Here is a 19,705-nt window from a genome sequence, read left to right on the forward strand (position 1 = left end):
GAGGCCCAATGTCCATCTGCTACCTTAATACTAAACCTATAAGTATATGTACATAGATCTATTTCCCCATCCTCATATAAATATACTTATATATGTACATGCCTTTATTTAGACCCCTATAAGTGCCCTTTGCCTTCTAGCTCTTTCCTCTATTTCCTGTGACTTTTCTCTTGTCCCACTATCATGCTTAGTCTTTGGGTTTCCGTAATTCCTCTTGGTTACATTACCCATGATCACACCCTGCAAGGCCTCCTATACCCTCCTCACTACAGACTTGGATCACTTGTTGTTCCCTTGTCCCTGGGTTTGTTAACACCACTACCTTCCCCCCACCCCCTCTCCCATGTCCCCCCGGAACTGTTGGTCCCGGTGTTTGCTCCTCCAGATTGTTCATCCAGCCTATTTTATTTAGACAGACCTGCGGAGATAATAACATGCACAAAAGCAAAACTGAGCAACAATATAAAACAAAACAACAACAACAAACCAATGACAAAAAACAAAACACAACACAACAAAAAAGAAAAGCTTGTAGTTAGTTCAAGGACTGTTTGTTGGCCTTTAGGAGTGTTGTCCAGTCCAGTCTGTCAGGGCACCAAGCCCTGGCCCGAAAGTCCACCTTTGGCATTCCCTGGGGACCTCACCACTCCATTTCCTTGCTGTTCTGTTGCACTCCCTTAGTGTTTTGCCTTAGTGTGGTGGGATCAGATCAGGTGCAGTTCCCACACTGTGTCTCCAATGTTGTCCCCTGTAGGGCTATGGGTCAATGAGGGGCGTTGTGTCTCATATTGGGGCCGGCCATGTGGTCCTCTCTGTGGACTGGTTGCTCTGAGCAGGAACATCGTCCTTAAGGCCTGGTGGGCCAGGATGTGCTCCACTCTCTCCTTCTCTCCCTTCATCTGCTTCCATGTGCTTTGATCAGACATGTCCCTCTTCCAGAGCTGCAGATTCAGTGCCATCCTCTGAAATAAATTCTTCTGGGGGAAATAGCTTAATTATTGTTTTGACTTTGTATTTTATTCTGTGTTTATGCACATTTTAGGAGTTTTTAACACAAGCCTTACCAGTTGGCCTCATTGGAATGAATTGTGCTTTGATGAAACAATACATTGAGTTTGTAGCAGACCGATTACTTGTGGAGCTTGGATTCTCAAAGGTAACATGGTTAACAAGGTTTGCTACTATAAAAAATGTTATGATCACTTCGAACCTCTGAAGTAGTATATTTCACCAAAAGCATTTGTAACATAGTATTTTAATTTCAACGTGTCCATGGCAGAGTTTGTTTTACATGAATAAATTCATTTTGCAAGACTCTTTGAAATGTACAATGAAATTTTAACAGAAGTCAGAAGCTGTAAATGAAAGCACCAGTAGGCTAAAAAAATGACTTTGTAACAATTGCGGTTGTCTTTGTAATACAATTGGGAGCCCTGCTGGGGCAGTGGTTGAGTGTTTAGCTGGTCACCCTGAGCTTGAAGGTTGCACCTTGGGAGAAGATGCAGCAGTCGACTTCCAGAAAGACCACACCCTTGCAGACCCTATGAGGTAGTTCTCTGCTCTAAAGGGGTACTGTGAATTAGACTCGACATGATGGCCGTAGAATTTGGGTTATTTAAGAGGATTATCTTCAGGTAATATATTTTAAAGCCTTGAGATATAATTCCCATAGTATGCAATTCACTCATTGAAAGTGTACAATCCAGTGGCGCTTAAAATATTCACAACCGTCACCACAAAATATTTTACAATGTTTTCAACACGCCAACACAAGAACTTGTGCCCACGAGCAGTCACACCTGCGTCCCCTCCCCAGTCATGTTGCTGATGTCTTCGTCGCTGTGGAAGCGGCTCCTGGTGATCTCTGTGTAGCACGATAGTGCTGCCCTGTGCCCTCGTCAGCATGCTTTGTGAGTCGAAGTCCATTGGTAGCCCTTGTGTCTGCCCATCTTGCTGAGAGTTTCCCTGTGATCGCTGACCCTTGCTTCACCCCACATGCTGTCCTTTGGTAGCCATTCATCGTCCGTGATGAGGTGTCCAAAGTCATGAAGGAACAGTCTTGCCATTCCCACTTCCAGCACATTCTCTTTGTGTGAGTACCCATCAGACCAGTGCTGGCTCAGGATGACCCTGAGCTGGACAGATGAACTTGCCTTGTCTTGTGCTGCCTCCACGATTCAGCCTCCTCTACGTTTGCCTATGCTGGACATTTCGCAGAAACAGAACCATGTCTCAGGTCTTCAGTGACTGGCTTATCTCCCTTACCCAAACATTTTCAAGGCTCATGTGTATGGTAGCATGTACCAATATTTCACTCCTTTTTTATGACTAGATTATAATCTCTTGCGTGGCTATACCCCACTTCCTTAATCTGTTTATCAGTTCATGGGCATCGAGGTTGTTGCCCTTTTGGGTTATTATGAGTAATACTGCTATGAACTTTCACGTATGGGCGCACGGGGGTTTTCTTTCTCTATGTAAGAAATTGTGTGAAGCAAAGCCATCTGATTTCACTAGGGAGAAGGAGAATCAAACTCCCGCTCAGCCTAAAATCAATTCTTAGGAGGCTGAAGCCAGACACACCTTCACTACCAACCTTCCATTCCAATTCTGATAGCCATTCCTCACACTAAACCCCCCCAAAATCCCAAACTCAGTGCCATCGAGTCGATTTTGACTCACAGCAACCCTATAGGACAGAGTAGAACTACCCCTTTGGTTTTTCAGGACTTTAAATCTTTTGGGGAACAGGCAGTATTATCTTTCTCCCTTGGAGAGGCTTGTGGGTTTGAACTGTTGACCTTGTGACTAGCAGTTCCATTTTTAACCAGCTTTGCCACACGAGGGTGTCTTGTTCTTCCCACAGCACTCCGTATTTCTCATCTGAATCTTATAATTCCTTGTAATGACTACATAGAATTCACAGACCGTACTCTTGATGGTAGAGCTTATTAGTGAAGTTTTCAGATTAAAATCCCAGTCAGGACTGCTCCATTCTTTGATCAGGACAGCTTCTCTTCTGTCTTGCTCATAGGCAGGCCTCTCTGACTCAGCCCCTTGGTCTGACCTTTACTCTGGTGAGGGAAAGTTATCCTCCTTAGGCATTAGAATTAAGTTAAGGTGACCAGATTTTAACATTGGTAAAGCAGGACACCATTGATAAAACTCATATCCTGGTGAAATAGCCACATGGCAGCCAAAAACCGTATACCCTAGCTTGTCATTCATTCTTTCTAAAAATCAGGACTTTTTTAAAATGCCATGGGACACAGGAAAAATTGTTAAAAATCAGGACTGTCCCGCCAAAAGCGGGACATCTGGTCACCTTATATTAAGTGCCCAAAGGGCATTCCACTCACCACAAGCTTTCACCTGAAGGCATTGGCTTCCCTGAGCTCCCCATTGAGTGCCTAGAGCAGTGGTTCTCAGCCTTCCTAAGGCTGCCACCCTTTCATACAGTTCCTCACGTTGTGATGACCCCCAACCATAAAACTATTTTGTTGCTGCTTCATAACTGTTAAGTTTGATCATAATGTCAATATCTGATATGCAGGACGTATTTTCATTGTTACAAATTGAACATAATTAAGGCATAGTGATTAATCACAAAACAATATGTAATTATATATTGTGAAATATTTAATTACAAATAAATGAAATTTTGTCTTGAAGCATGGTGTAGCATGGCTAACAGTCTTAATTTAAAAACAGCAAATTACATTGCTACATTGTAGGACAATATGCATAAAAAGCCAATGTCAGTGCGAAGGTTGAGATAGCTTCTTTCTCACCAGATCAGCATATCTGCATGTGGATGGACTTACCTGGAGACAGATAGAGGAGCAGTGTCTCGGTTCCTAAGACCATCGGAAATATGTGTTTTCCAATGGTGTTAGGCAACCCTTGTGGAAGAGTCATGGGTCATTCGACACCCCCCCCAAGGGGTCACGACCCACAGGTTGAGAACCGCTGGCCTAGAGGAGGAACCCCCCACTTCACAAACAAGCCTCCTGCCCAAAGATGCTGAGCTTTGCTCTCTCTGGACGCCCACCAGTGTGTTTCATGCTCTTGCTCTGCTGCTGCTGTTCCTCTGCCACTCCTGGTGTTACAGCTTTCAGGCTCCTGGATCGTAGGGTTCAGAGCACACGCTCCCCTCCTGCCTCTCCTTCCTTGATGGTCGTGAGATCCTGCTCTGCCTCTCACAGCACTCACTACTTTTCTGTTGGGTTCTTTAATCCATTGCAGTAGCCACACAACTCATGGACAACACTCAAGATTATGGGATATATTAGGCATGTTAACAGGTTACAAGTCAGGTGAGAAGTGGTCAGGATACAGTTGTTCCATCAGGACAGTGTTTTTTCTGCTTTGGCTGCAGGTTGCATCTCTTTGGCACAGCCTTCTGAACTGGTCTCGGTCCTACTCAGGCAATGTTACAAAGCTCTTTGAGGACTGCCAATAAATCCCCAAGGGCATGCCACTCCAATGTGAGCCTCCACTCAGAGGCACTCAGCTCCAGCTCCATGGCTCCGCAAAATCCGACTTTCTCAATTAAGTGCACAGAGACACCTCCTCCCCACACAAGCAAGTGGCATGCCCCAAAGCACTCAGCCATCGCTCTGTCGCATGCTCAGACTCCTGGCTCTGCCGCTGCTCCGCTGCCATGCCGGTGATGTGACCGCTGTCTTCTGGATCAAGGAGTTTCAATGCACAGGAAACTCGGGATCCAAAAGATACACTTCGTTCTTGGCTCTTCTCTCTTACTGGTAGTGAGATCTCCACTTCTTGCTTTTGAGATGGCCCTTTTTATACCCAACAGGGTGGCAATCACCATTAATTCTGGTAAGAGTCACTCACAGCTGAATCCTCATCCAACTGGTATCTTCCCCTACCTTTTACTCAGACCCATGAGGGAAAAATCAATTGATGAGAGTGACAAAAGCTAGGACTCAAAGAGCCATAAATAATTCACTACAGGCAGATCTCCTCTCCTGCTTCTCAGATAACTCATTGTATACCCAACAAGATGGTAAAATTGACCAGTCCCCATCATTAGCGGTACAGATTTTTATGATCACCATCAGCTCCGTTAATGCTCACTCACAACTGAGTCAGATAATACTATCAACCTCTTCTCCCACCTTCTTTTACCTAGACCCACGGGAAAAGTTGTTTGGTGGGAATTGCAAAGACTATGGCTAGAAGAGCCTTATCAATAATCCACTGCCCCTAGGAGTGAAATTGTTGGCCCACTTGGTAACTTTGCGGCCGTTTTCTAAACTAGTCGCACTATTTTACATTCCTACCAGCAGTGTATGAGGATTCTAATTTGTCTCCATTTTTATAACATCTCTTACCTGTAATTTTTGTAATAGCTATCCTATGGGTATGAAGCGACATGTCATTATGGGCTTGATTTGTAGTTCTTAAATAACTATAGATGTTGAACATCTTTTCATCTACTTAATGGCCATATGGAATGCATAGATATTCTTGGAGAAATGTCTTTAGTAGCTCTGTTGGCCACTTTTAATTGGGTCATTTGAGTATTTATATATAAAAGAACTTGGAAAGGTTTGTGGGAAAATTCATTATTTTCCATTAATTTTTTTGCAAACTTTTTGAGCTCCTTACTATGCATATAAAAGTATTAAGCTTCTGTAAATATGAAGGGCATCACTAGTTAACATATAAAGAAGTGAGTTCATTTTTAACTCAACATAACAGAATACAAGGGAGCTTCAAAAAGTTATTAGAAAAATGAAACTAAGAGATAATAGGAATTTTCCACAAACTTTTGAAGTCCTCTCCTGGCTTCCCTGAAATATATACTGCCAATCCAAAGTTGTCAGCATCAGAGCTGTGCCCTGCTCACGTGATGCGGTCACCACTGCTCTGTAGCGGTGCCTTTGTGTGTTTGGCCATGTGCGTGAATATGTTCCTATCTGTCATGTTCATATTTGCTGCTGGGATACTCTGAAATTCAGAAATTCTCCTTCATTCCACTCATGAATCATGAAACGTCTCACAGGATCTGTTCAGCCATATCTCCCACGTCTGTGTCTCCAATTCAGAAGCAGTAATAAAGCTTCTGTGTATTAGAAATATCTTATTACTATAGATAGTATTTATTCTGTCTCCTCTGATCATGGCCCTTTACTGTCAATTTATTCTTATTTTTTTAATGAATTAAACATATTTAAGACCAGAATACATTGTTGGTAATTTAGGATTTTGTAGTAGTATACTTGTATGTGTTCATACACATGCACACATAGCTATTCTTCTCTTAGCAACTATACAATTACCTTACCTTCACCTTTACTACAATAGTGAAAACTCTCTCTGGTTACTTTGCTCACTAATGACATATGTCTGGCAGTGCCAGATGCCAAGGTACAAGATAAGAATAACACTGGCTATGGGATTAAAGTTATGAGTCAGCTTAGCCCGACCAGTGGTTTGGCAGTCATGTAACAATAGAGTTATTTCTTCATTTTGTGATCTGATGTGGTCATCCTCCATTTTCATATAATGACATCATCTTTGGAACGTAACCCTGTTGACAAGAGTAGAGTGGGTGTGTATATGTGCACACAGCTGCCATCAGGTTGATTCCAACTTCGGCCGACTTTATGTGCAACAGCCTTGCACTGTCCTCACGATTGCTGGCGTGTTCAAGCCCATCACTGACTGTTGCCATCCACTGCCCTGAGGGTGGCCTGCCTTTGTGGGCCACCCACCTCACCAAGCATGATGTCCTCTTCTAATGATTGCGCCTTCCCAGTGACACACAGACAGTGCTGTGATCTCTTTTCTCTCCACGCTCTTTAACATGCCCTGCATTCTGGTATAGTGTTTGGGCAAGCTGGTAGGAAATGGTCTGAAAATCGGCCAGTCTGAGTGCCATCCCGATCAGCATTGTGGACAGTGCCTCAGGACTGTGGCTGTAATGGGATCCGAGGTGGCCGGTTAGTCGGTCGTCCGCTGCTTTTTGTGTGGGGCATATATTTGTTTGCTTCAGAACATAAAATCTTTTTTCTTTTCTTCTTAGGTTTTTCATGCAGAAAATCCCTTTGATTTTATGGAAAACATTTCTTTGGAAGGGAAAACAAATTTTTTTGAAAAACGAGTTTCCGAGTACCAGCGTTTTGCAGTTATGGCAGAAACTACAGATAATGTCTTCACCTTGGATGCAGATTTTTAGAACCCTGTCCATTTCTAAATGGCCGTTTGTAAACAGTAGTCTATTTTTCTCTCTCCTCCCCACCTAAACACACCTCTTTAAAGGAAAAAAGGAAACTTGGTTAGAAAGGAAATCCCAAACCAAATTTTAGTCAAGTTAGATTTTTATCAAGACAAACCAATATTTTTTTTAGCAGGCAGCATTTGTTTTATAACTAAAATATAAGAGGCCTTTAATTGTGTAGTAGTTGAGATCATTTTACTGACAGTTAGATAAGAGTTTGGGGTTCTGTCCTTACTACTTTGTATAACTCTTGGTGAGTCAGTTAATTTCTTGAAGTCTCAATGTATTTACCTTTAAAATGAATATTTTAAAGATTTAATAATTAAATAGACCCTACAACAGAGTAAATAAGAAGATTAATGCCTATATATATATGCTTATCCTGATACTACTGTTATTACTACTGCTACTACCACTACTGATTATTATTTTACTGTTGTGTTAATTGTAGTGGTAGTGTGATAAAATGCTCTACCTCATCATAGGATGCTAGGTCATATTTTTAGTGTTGGGGGTGGGAGTGAAATACAGGAATATCTTTGGGATAATTTTTATTCACATGAGAATAACTTCTTGGACAGCCTCAGTATGTAATCGAGAAAATTTAGTTCTCCATTGCTTTGGAAGAGATGCTTACGGAGTGGAATCCAGGAGGTTATCACGGTAGTTGACCTGGAAAGCAAAATGATTCTGTTCCTTCTGAAATTAAAGGGGTAATGCCAGCTTTTTGGCCCTGGAATGTTTAGAACCAGCAGTGGCTAGAACAGCATTCCCCCAAAGCATTCACATGAGTTTGTATTCCAGAGTAGCCAAATGCGTTTGCGAGAGCTGCACGTCCCATCCCGTTAGGGTATGCAATCAACCCTGCCTACAGAGACTTAACTTCTCCCAGCACCTTCCAATCTTGTTAAACCCAGATCTGGTTTACCTACTCAAACCTCACCAGCTAATGTTTCCTAGGATAAGTGGAAAAGGCTCGCCTACAACCATTTACAGGAACGCTGGTGATGCAGACGTGAAAGTGTTCAGCTGCTAGTCAAGAGGTCAGTGGTTCAAACCCACCAGGCACTAATGAGAGAAAGCTGTAGCAGCTGAGTTCCTGGAAAGCCTGGAGGGCTGGTTGGTTGGGTAGAATCATTTACATGTAGTGGAAGGGTTGTGGCCTTAAAAAGGAAGAACCTGATTACCAAATGATTTCCAATTTGATTCAAGCTGCGTAAGAAAACTGAACCTCAGCTAAGCTGCTTAATATGCTTAGAGTACTTATACACCATTACAGGATTCAGTTCTTGAATGAAGCTTTGTGTGCTGCACTAGCAGGTGGCGAGGGAGGTAGAGTTCTTTCTAGAGGAAGCCACAGAGAGAGGCCAGATACCAAGATCTCCAAGAAGTCTGCCTGTCTGTCTCTACGGCTAGGAAGTGTTGGAAGTAGTCCAGCCCGTCAGGCAGTGTGCTTCCCCAGTCACGGCAACTGTAAAGTGCTGGAAGCTCTTTCCTCTGTTGATCCCATTACTACTTCTAGTTGATCAAAATTAGAAGCATTCTCAGATGAAGACGAAAAGAAAGGCCATGCACTTTGTCCAACAGACAATATATCATGAACTCGAGGTCTTTGGGCCGATGATAATACCATTTATACCGCGCTTTGCAGTTTGCCAAGAGTTCTTATATCTCAATTGGTTGTCACAATAGCCTGAGAAGTTTGAAAGAGGAGCTATGATTTAAATTTCACAGATGAAGAGATTGTAGCTCAGAGCAGTTAATGGCTTGACCAAGAACTGCTCAGGGTGATTGTCCCTGTAGTACACTTCTTTCTTAGAGATTGTCACGTCTCGGCTATGTAGTCCTTTCCATCATCTTGATTTGATTTTGCCTAGTCCCTCATTAATTAAAATTGCACATCTTTTAATTAAAGCCTGACATGTGTTCATTAAAGTAGCACATACATCAATTAAAGTATCAACGGTTCATAAAGAAATGTTTGAACTATAGTCGGAAACATGTTCAAAGATATTTAACTTACATTCAAAACTCCTAATATCTGTAATGGTATCAGAATGAAAGACAAAAAAGTCTTATTCCTTTTCTTTTGAATCCAAATATTTATCGGAGTTAACTTCAAGTGACTTTATTGAATGAAGTTTATTTATAGTAGCAATCAACATGACTGTTCAGCTGGAGGTATAGAAAGACTCCATTTTTAACACCCTGACAGCATTTGATATTCTATACTCCTTTCAGGTCTCCAAGTTGCTTTTTAGGTGTTCATTATGTCTTATATTAAATATTTATTTTGTTCAGTATTTAGGTTGAGTTCTTAATAAATCAACGGTTGTGGAATTGCTTTTTAATATTATCTTGTAGGTTTAAAAAAAGTATGTTTCCATCTGTGTGTGTTTGTGTGTGTGTGTGTGTGTGTGTTTCAGCCCACATATTAAATCATTGCTGTAATAGTTAAAGCTAAGTCACTATTTAGAAAAATAAATGTACTTCTATGACATTGCATTTATTAACAGTGTTTCATTGTAGACCGAATATCATGGTCTGGAGGAACTGTTTGGTTGAGACAGGGTTGGATTTTACTGTTCAATTATGTGTAATAAACAATGCCTATAAAATACGTTCATGTTTTGGTATATAAAATTTTCATTATAGTTTTATTTGGAACATACAAATGTTTCTGTTGCTTTTAGCATTTTTATTTTTCATTTGTCCATGGAAAAAAGTAACAGTTTTCATATTTACAACTATTTACCACTTTAATTTTAACATATAAATATATATTGCTAATATTGCTGGTATGTAATTTCACATTTCAGCTATATCTATATGGGGGGGCTTCAAGAGTTCATGGGGAAAAATGGAATGAAAAGATAATGGAATTTTCCATGTGCATTTTGAAGCTCCATATTAAACTGAGGGCTAAATGTCAGTAACTGATTTTTTTATTGTAAATATATGTATATCCCAATATTTTCCAATTAACATTTCATATGTACGATTTAGGAACAGTACTGACATGTGCAGCTATCACTCGTCCTCGTTTTGTACCCCAGTTTCCATCACCATCAACAGACACTCCATGCTTCCTACCGAGTGAAGCCTTTGCCTTCATCCCTCACACCGATTGTAACCCGTTTAACTTTGCTCTCAGTGTTTGCCCATTCTAGTTCCTTCATAAAGCATGAGATCATCCACTGCGTTGCCTTTTGTCATGGATTTGCTTCACTCATCCTGCTTCCAAGGCTCCTCCATGTTGTCGAATGTGTCAGGACTTTGGTTTCTCTTTGTCGCTGAATAATAGTCCCTTATATGTATAGGTCACATTTTAAAAATTCATTCATCAGTTCCCAGACATCAAGTTATTTCCATATTATAGCAATTGTGATTATACTGCAATGGACGTTGATGTAAACGTCTGTATTACTGCGTTTAAGTCTCTTGAGCGTAAAACGATGAGTGGGATTGTACTTGCCAAACTAGTTTCTAGAACAATAATGAATGTGTTCTAATTTCTCCATATCATTTCCAACATTTGTAGTTTTCCCTTTTTATAAAACGATCTTAGCTATTTTCGTGGGGAACTTGTGTCTCATTGTGGTTTTGATTTGCATTTCCCTAATGGCTAATGAGGAGCCCTGGTGGTATAGTGGTTATGTGTTGGGTTGCTAACTGCAAGGCCAACAGTTTGAAACTGCCAGCTGCTCCGTGGGAGAAAGGCAGGGCTTTCTACTCCAGGAAAGGGTTACAGTCTCAGAAACACAGAGGCAGTTCTACCTTGTCCTTTGGTGTCGCTGTGAGTCAGTATTGACTGAAGAGCAGTGAGATTAGTTGTTTAGTGGCTAATGAAAGAGTTTGGTGGTGTAGTGAGTTATGCATTGAGCATAGCTCAATTGTAAGGACAACTGTTTGTACCCACCAGTCATTCCATGGCAGAAAGAAGAGGCTGTTTGCTCCCATAAAGATTTAAAGTATTACAAACCCAAAGGGGCTGTTCTACTCTGGCCTGTAGGGTTTCTGTGAGTCAGAGTAGACTTGATAACAGTGAGTTGAGTTCATGACTAATGACATAGGGCATTTCTTCATATGCTTGTTGGCCATTTGTTAAATGTGGTTAAATTTTGGTTAAAGGTCTATTCATAGCCTTTGCTCACTATCTCAGGGTTGTTATTTTTCATGATTTGCTTTTGGTTAAGTATAGAAGCTCTTTGTAGATTCTGAATATTGAACTCTTATGCAATCGATGGTTCCTTCCAGTTTTCACCCAGTCGATAGGCTGTCTCTTCACGTCATTATTATTTTAAAATCATTTTATTGGGGGCTTGTACAATCCATCCATTGTGTCAACCACATTTGGACATTTATTACCATCATCATTCTCAAAACATTTGCTTTCTACTTGAGCCCTTGATAGCAGCTCCTCATTTCCCCCTCCCCCCCTCATGAACCCTTGATAATTTATAAATTATTATTATTTTGTCATATCTTACACTGTCCAAGGTCTCCCTTCACCCAGTTTTCTGTTGTCCACCCCCTAGGGAGGAGGTTATATGTAGATCCTTGTAATCGGTTCCCCCTTTCTACCCCACTTCCCTCTACGCTCCTTATATCACCACTCTCACCACTGGCCCTGAAGGGATCATCTGTCCTGGATTCCCTGTGTTTCCAGTTCCTATCTGTACCAGTGTACATCCTCTAGTCTAGCCAGATTTGTAAGGTAGAATTGGGATCATGATAGTTGGCGGGGGGGAAACATTTAGGAACTAGAGGAAAGTTGTATGTTTCATTGTTGGCTACCCTGCACCCTGACTAGCTCGTCTCCTCCCCGAGAACCTTCAGTAAGTGGGTGTCCAGTTGCATACAGATGGGCTTTGGGTCTCCACTCTGCACTCACCCTCATTTACAGTGATATGATTTTTTGTTCTTAGATGTCCGATACCCGATCCCTTCGACACCTCTTGGTCACACAGGCTGGTGTGCTTCTTCCATGTGGGCTTTGTTGCTTCTGAGCTAGATGGCCACCTGTTTATCTTCAAGCCTTTAAGACCCCAGATGCTTTATCTTTTGATAGCCGGGCACCATCAGCTTTATTCACCACATTTGCTTATGCACACATTTGTCTTCAGTGATCACATCGGGAAGGTGGGCACACACTGATAATGATTATTTGTTCTTTGATGCCTGATAACTGATCCCTTTGGCACCTCGTGATCGCACAGGCTGGTGTGCTTCTTCCATGTGGCCTTTGTTGCTTCTGAGCTAGATGGTTGCTTGTTTACCTGCAACCCTTTAAGACCCAAGACTATCTTTTGATAGCCGGGCACCATCATCAGCTTTCTTCAAGTTATTTTTAACACAATCTCTTGATTTTGATTAAGTCAAACTTATCTAAATTTGTCTTGTTGCTTTTGTTTTTTTGGTGTCATAGCTAAGAATCCATTGTTTACAATTTAGTCCTGAAGTAATAGACCTGTATTTTCTTCTAGGAGTTTTTTTTTTTTTTAATGTTTTGGCTCTTCTACTTAGATCCTTGATCCATTTTGTTGGATCATTCACCACAGAATTTTTTTTCATCACTGATTTTTAATTTTGAAGAAAGCTGCTGACGGGTCAAAGCCAGATTGGCACAGTGGGGGAGGTTTTGGAACTCAGTTGAGTGAATTGGTAACTGACTCTGGAAACTGACCAAAGAGAGGTGGGAAGCACAGAAGTGAAACCTTTTGTCTTTCCCCCGACTTTTTTACACTGGTCTGCTCCTTTTCAGCCAGCTTCCTGTTTAAAGGAGGTTCTGCTTTTTCTGCATTCTTAGTGAGGACTCGCTCCTTCACAATGTTGGCTCCGTTCTGATAGAGTATCGATGGCAGACAGAGGAATGCTTTTCCCCATACCAATAGAAATGTAACAATCCAAAGACGTTTTCTGATTAGACTCATCACATTCTTAGTTTACACATTTGCCTATGTTTTTGCAAGTATGATTTGATTTTTCCAAATGTCTAATTTTTGAGCCCAGTCATTTGATATTCACTGTGTACATAAAAAGCTCTACTAGGTGTTTTGCTAAAATATGTTGTAGACTTCAAGCTAAGTCTGCAGATACGGAATTCAGGGATGGTGTGTTTGTTTGTTTCCCCAAGAAAGTCATTTCAAATTTTGTTTAATGTGTTGAAATAAACTGTACTCTTATGACATATTTTGTGTGTATGTTCATTTTGAGTTTGTGCAGGGACTCCCCAAATAAAGGAATGTCTATGTCATCCCATGTGTGTACAGACACTTGTAAGGATGTTTCTTTGGGGATTGTGGACACACAAGGGACTGTCTCAGTCATTAGGAAAGAAGTGGACAGTATAGGAGCCCAAGGCTGAAACTAAGAAGGTGGCAGTAGAACCCATGATAGGAAGGCGTATTGCTCTCAGCGAGTGTTTGAGGAGCATTCTCTCTTCACCCTCTCTTCTGAGAACAAGCACCACCTCCGGCCTCTGCTGGGATTCTCAGGAGCTGGCCAGCACTAGTCACTCACGCTGTCTGGGCTGGAGTCCTTACTGAGCTTTTCTCAATTGAACTAAAGAAAGGTGCCATTTATTCTAGCGCTAAAGCATGAGAGCAAGTCCTGGTTTAAACTCCCTTGAGCCCTCACTGTCCTTAGTTTCACCTGTTTATTAACAGGGCAATAAATGGCCACTTTTTGCCTAAAATAGCTTGAGTTAGGTCTCTCTGTTTGCAACCAAAAGCAACCTGATTAAAACAAATTGATTCCTACAAGCCAAAAGTTTAAAAGTGACAAAAAATTAGGATGTTTTTATGGGTATCAAAGACTCAAATTAGAATCTTTTGAGGAGGGGTTGATAAAAGGGCTTTAAGTGATTGTCCCTGAAATACGTGTTTATTCCTCAACTTAAAAAACTATTTGAATATCAGCTATGTGCAGGCACTACTAAAAGAGCAAAAATAAGAGTCCCTGCCGTGGCGAGGTGGGGTGTAAAAGAATCTCACCCATAGGTCCTTGTCAGCTGTGCGAGGTGTTGAAAGCACCAACGTGGATCTGCGTCAACAGGTTCATCAAGCCCACCAAGTGGATCAGCCACTGGCCACTTGGGAACGCATTTCTCTAGATAATTCAACCCACAGGCTTTTAATTACAGGAATTAAAAACAGGTGGTGGAAAGAGGCCAAAGAGGACTCTGGTGTTACGTTCAAGAAGAAGGTAGTGCCATTCTTCGGATGGCGGGGACAATGGAGGAAGGTGACATTAGCACAGCCCAGAAGCTGGGGCAGTCTGGCAGGAAGGACAGCTACAGCACCAGGGCGGCCAGGAGAAGTTGGAGAGGAGAGGGGAGCCAGAACCATGCAGTCTTTGCCTCTTCCTCCCTGTAATCTGTTGATTGACCCCAAACTACCTAGAAGTGGAAGCCTCAGAGTGAATAGTTCTTTGTGAGAAAAATTCACGTAGGGGAAGCGCAGGAAATGAGAAAGCACCTAAGCTATTACCCGGTGCAAGGCTCAGAGTGCCCTTTCTGTAACAATTCGAAATACCCCCTTTGTCATCCTACAATGAGATGCTTACACGTATACATCCAATGGTCAATGCTTGACTACAGCGTTACTGGAATACTTGATGCCTACTCTCATTGATAGACGTGTGCGCGTGCACGTTTACAACCTCCTGAGCCAGTCCCTGAACCCTAAACTCCAGAGGGTACAGCACCTGCCCCACGTGCTGGGTCTCCAGCTTCCAGGGAGCTGTGCGCCACACCCTGCAACTCTGCCCATCTGGACACGTGCTTCGTGTCCCCCTAGCAACACCACCCACAGTTGCAGGAACAGCCACCAGCCCCACAAACAGTATGGACTGCCCGCGGCGCAGCCCGGACCGTCTGGGGACTTGCCGAAGAAAACCACGGACGGAGCCCTCCACCACACGGGGCTGCAGGAGCTGAGCTGAGACCTCGGGCCCAGACGTACGAGCCGGATTGCGGCCCAGCAGCGAGTACGCACTCCACCTCCGGCCACTACAACCCCAAGCTGCTCGTCCAGGCCACGGCCCGCGCCGCCCTGGCCACGCTGCAGGACTACAACCGGGAGCGGTCCACGGGGATCCGGGTGCTGCAAGCCGAGCGCTGGCCGCTGGCGCAGTTCAAGGCTCACTAAAACGAGCTGGCCCGCTCACCAAGACATGGCCCAGGGAACCCCAACTGAGCAGATCCTGCAAAAGCAGATTGCGGGCCCATCAACTCGGGCCATCATCTTCACCCGCACCGCACTCCCTCCTACTGTGGCCCCAGCAGCAGCCCGGCCTGCAGACCTCGGACATCAGGGCCCAGATGCTCAGTGGGGTGGGGACCAACAGTGCCCCCAGATGGACCAGGAAGAGGTCATCGGGAACTTGGCCCCCGTCAACCCGTGGTGTGCTACTGAGATCCTGACCAACGAGATCTCCACGATCAGGCAAGAGATCTGGCTGGACCAGTCACAGTGTGTGCTCCTCTGTGGCAGCTGAGGGCCCTCGAGAGTTTGGAGGGAGCTGACCAGCAAGACACTGGAGGCCCTGATGGAACGAACAGTGGCTGCGGTGCAGAAGATGGACCAGTGAGCACCAGGCCAAGATTTGGGCCTGCCTGCCGCAGTCAGCCCTGTTCACTGGGGTGGCCGAGCATGTGCAACTTTACTGCATCAATTGCCTGGTGGCTGTGGGCCATGGGAGAGACCAGCGGAAGGTGGAGGGCTCCCACGATGTCAACGTGGACCCTAACTTCTCGATCTACTCCAACACTTCCCAAGAACCTGTGGAAATCCACAGAGCCTTTGGCGGCTGCAGGAACTGTGAGAAAACCTGGGGTCTGCAGATCCCCTACAAATCCGGGAAGCTGCCCGTGCCGCGAGTCAAGAGCATGCTGGGGGAGACCCTGAGGGGACATGGCTTCACACCCAGAAGTGGTGGCAAATGCCTTTCCCTGTGCTTGGCTGCGACTACACCCCAGCACTGCGCCAAGGAACGCCCTGGCCTACTGTCCATGTACTGACCAACTGTCGCTGCAGTGCCTGCCTTGGGCTGCAGGGGGCACTAGAGCACAGCAGCTGCCACCTCCGGCCTGAATCACCCACTGGGGCGCCCGTTTTGCCCAGCTGCAGAGGAAACCAGAGGGGGCAGGCTGGCCAGCCGCAGGGGGTGGGGGGTGGGAAACCCTCACTGAGCCCCACAACACACCCACACAGACCCTTTCCGATGCACCAGCTGGATTGGGGGTGGGGGCCACCACACAGTTTCCTCTGGCTACTGGTCAGCCCTTTTCTACCGTGTCTCTTCCATTTATTGACGCCCCTCAAGCATTACGGCAGAGAGGGGTGGGGTGGGGACGGGACCGGATAGCTCATCACTGCTGTATTTTAAAAACAGCACCGTGGATACCATTGGCATCAAATAATGGAGCGTTTCAAGTGTGTGAAAAAATGAAAATTGTTTTTAAAAGGACACCCCCCCTCGACCCCCCCCCCACCTCCCGAGGGAGTAGAGGAGGGAGAGCACAGGTGAATGAAAGGGTCTGGCCAGAGGTCAGGGTGAAGAGTAGGGGAGACCAACAGTCGAATTAGAAGTCTAAAAAGGGTAGGGGTATTCCAAAGGGAGGAGGAGCCCTAGCTCAGAGGAGACAGCACGGTCAAAGAGGACCCGGCCCTGCTTTCCCTCAGAGGCCTCAGGGGTGATGAGAAAAAGCTTCATTTGAAAGGAAGGTAGTGAAGAAGGGCTCCTTTCAGACAACACAGGTGGGAGATGGATGAAGAAGCAGACTGAGTGTGGGGCAGGAGTTACTGCGGACTGGTGGGTACAAAGGTTTGGGAGGGAGATCCCTGAGGCTGGGTCAGGAGCGGGGTCCTATGGAATATTACAGGGCTGAGATGAGGTGAGGGCAGGTGTAGTGAGTGATGCTAACTTACTAGAATTGAGTCAAGGTGGGATGGGGCGGGGGTGGGGGGTGTCAGGGAAGAACCATCCTGAGGTGGGGAAACAGCTGCCCTTTCTATTTTACATGACCCTTCTCGGTGACTTGTTGAAGCAGAATGACTCTCACTGTACATCTCCCCCTGCGCCGACTCCCACCACCACGTCTCTGCTCTGTTCATTTCTCCACGTTAGGGTGTTTAGACATCATGGACAACCAGGGGCAAGATGCATTCGCCCTTTCCCTGAGAACAAGACTGCTTTTGATAGCATTAATGATACATCCCAAGCTGCATTCTGAGAATACGAATGTGTGTGCTTCTCTGTATGTTGACAATTGTTAGGTGCCGGCGTGTTCAGTTCAACCCCATGTGACTGTCGTAGAACTGCCCACAGAGTGTTCTGAGGACAGTGCGCCCCACCAAACTCGCCCCGAGTGAATATCTTCGTACAGGGCCGGGTAGAAGTGTCCCTGGGAGTGTCTGAGACTGCTGCTCTTTACGGGAGTAGAAAGCGCCCCAACTTGCTGCCTTGGAGCGGCTGGTGGTTTCAAACTGCTGACTTTGCGGTTAGCAGGCAGGGCTCCTCAGGACAACCTAGGAACTCCGAATCTAGAACCCGAGAAGTGGGCAGCGGAATCTTCACAGGAGCGGATTGCTGGGCCTCCCCAGCGTTGTGGGTGGGTTTGAATCATCAAACTTTGGGTCAGCAGCGGAGCACAGCTTACCTGTTGGGTCACCCGGGCTCCTTTGAAAACTGACTTCTCAGTAAACTCACAAATACGTGTGCATCTCATAGTTAAAGAGATTGCAATAACCATTACAATCATTTCAGTGGTTCACTGAAAGCACAACGAAACAAGACGTGTTGCGTGTGATTTGGGGGAAGGTTTACAGGGCAGCTTGGCTTCCTGTTCAGCACTTTCCCTACAGTTTGATTTTCCGTCGAAATCTCTACACGGCAATAGCTCTTCCTACTTGTCCTACTTGTTCCCTGTGCCCTGTGTGTTCCCCTTGCGCTTCGTTCCTTTCCTGCCTGAGCTTCATCCCTTGACAAATGCTGCCCTTTGACCTCATGTGTGCATCGATCACTCACTCATTCACTGTAGAAAGCCTCATTTCTCTCACACAGAGCAGCTCATGGTTTCAAACTGCCGACCTTGCTGTCAGCAGCCCAACCCATAACCCACGGCACCACTAGGGCTCAAATGGTTGTACCCCTCTCCAGCATCCTTGTTCACATTACAGGTCTATCATGTGGCTGAAAGTTGAGCCACAGGTGTGAGTTCAGTTCCAGGCTGAATGGTTCGTGAATTGTATGAAGAATTGCTATGTGATCACAATATTGACAGGGAACAGAAGCTCAGAGAAGTTACTTGCGAAAGGGCACACAGCTTGAACGTGTTAACCCAGATGTTAATACTCTGAATCCTGTCTCTGAAACGCTCAGGGCCTACCTACCCTGTGCCATGGGGCTGCTATGGCTGGCATCGACTGCACGGCGGTGAGATTGCCTCGCATTGTTAAAATACCAAACGCCAAGCCTCTCATTCCTGCCTGCTGCTGGTTTAGACCTGTGAGTTTAAAGCCAGTATTTCAGAGGACGGGCTGCCTGTCATACAGCCTCTTAAGAGCCAGAATCTAAGTCGTTGAAGGCAGCTCTTCGGCTGCCTTCAGCCTTTCTAGCGCTGTATAAAACTCCATTCCAGGCACGTGACAAAACCCAGTCATCTACCCTTTGCCAGGAAGCTACAAAAGTTTAACAGAGTTGTGGTCAGATTTTTCCCTGACGCCTGCCCACCTTCCTAACTAGCTCCCCCCCCCTCCACTCACGCTCTGAAGGGGTCCTTGTCTCCGTGTTCTCACGGCTCCCTGCACATACCACAGACCACGTACCACGAACCACGTACCACGTACCAGTACTGAGATCATAATCAGCCACTTGAAGACAGGGGCCAAGCTCTTTCCATTCTCCTGTGTGAGATGTAGGAGCTCAATGATATTTCTCATTTTTGAAATCGTTCTATTGGTCTGTACTTTGTACAGAGACAATTTAACAGTTCAATCATATTAAGACTTGTGCAATCGATTTCGGAACATCTTCTTTCCCGTCCTCATTATTGTTCGCGCCCATTTCCCCGACCTCCCCTGCCATGTGCTTATGTAGGTCATTAGTAATCCAGTTTCAGTCTCAAAAATGTAGAACATCTCACGAATTTCCATGTCATCCTTGTGCAAGGGCCATCCTAATCTTTTCTGTGTTGTTCTGGTTTTAGAATGTGCTGCGGAAGCACGCACCATAAACATGTCTTGACGGGATGAATATAGGAGGGGACAGTTATAGTGGACCCAAAGCCTGGTGTCATGTAAACAGAATAAGCTGCTACATAGAGGCCATCACTTATTGACGCAGGTGTCCCCGACGTTTGACTTATGCTACCTCATTTAATGTTCACTGCGGCTTTGGTAAGGGGTTTTCCCCTTCTTTTCTCGAAACATATTTACCGAGTGCCGGGCACTC

The 19,705-nt window shown here is 44.7% G+C and overlaps 1 protein-coding gene and 1 pseudogene across 1 annotated transcript in view; one reads left to right on the top strand and one right to left on the bottom strand.

Annotated features, from left to right (window-relative positions):
• The window catches only part of RRM2B (ribonucleotide reductase regulatory TP53 inducible subunit M2B), a 42,418-nt gene extending 31,972 nt beyond the window's left edge, over positions 1–10,446 (top strand). Inside the window, exons 8-9 of the mRNA XM_004697452.4 lie at positions 1,043–1,156; positions 7,055–10,446. Coding sequence (XP_004697509.1) covers positions 1,043–1,156; positions 7,055–7,207 — 267 coding nt within the window. The 3' untranslated portion in view covers positions 7,208–10,446. The remainder of the gene's footprint in view (positions 1–1,042; positions 1,157–7,054) is intronic.
• An 8,931-nt stretch (positions 10,447–19,377) lies between these two features.
• LOC115868740 lies at positions 19,378–19,478 on the bottom strand (annotated as a pseudogene).
• Between the last annotated feature and the right edge of the window lie 227 nt (positions 19,479–19,705).

Source organism: Echinops telfairi, unplaced genomic scaffold (genome assembly GCF_000313985.2).
Source record: "Echinops telfairi isolate 266 unplaced genomic scaffold, ASM31398v2 ScPeMD7_1;HRSCAF=3_0, whole genome shotgun sequence".
In the NCBI taxonomy this organism is placed as follows: domain Eukaryota; kingdom Metazoa; phylum Chordata; class Mammalia; order Afrosoricida; family Tenrecidae; genus Echinops; species Echinops telfairi.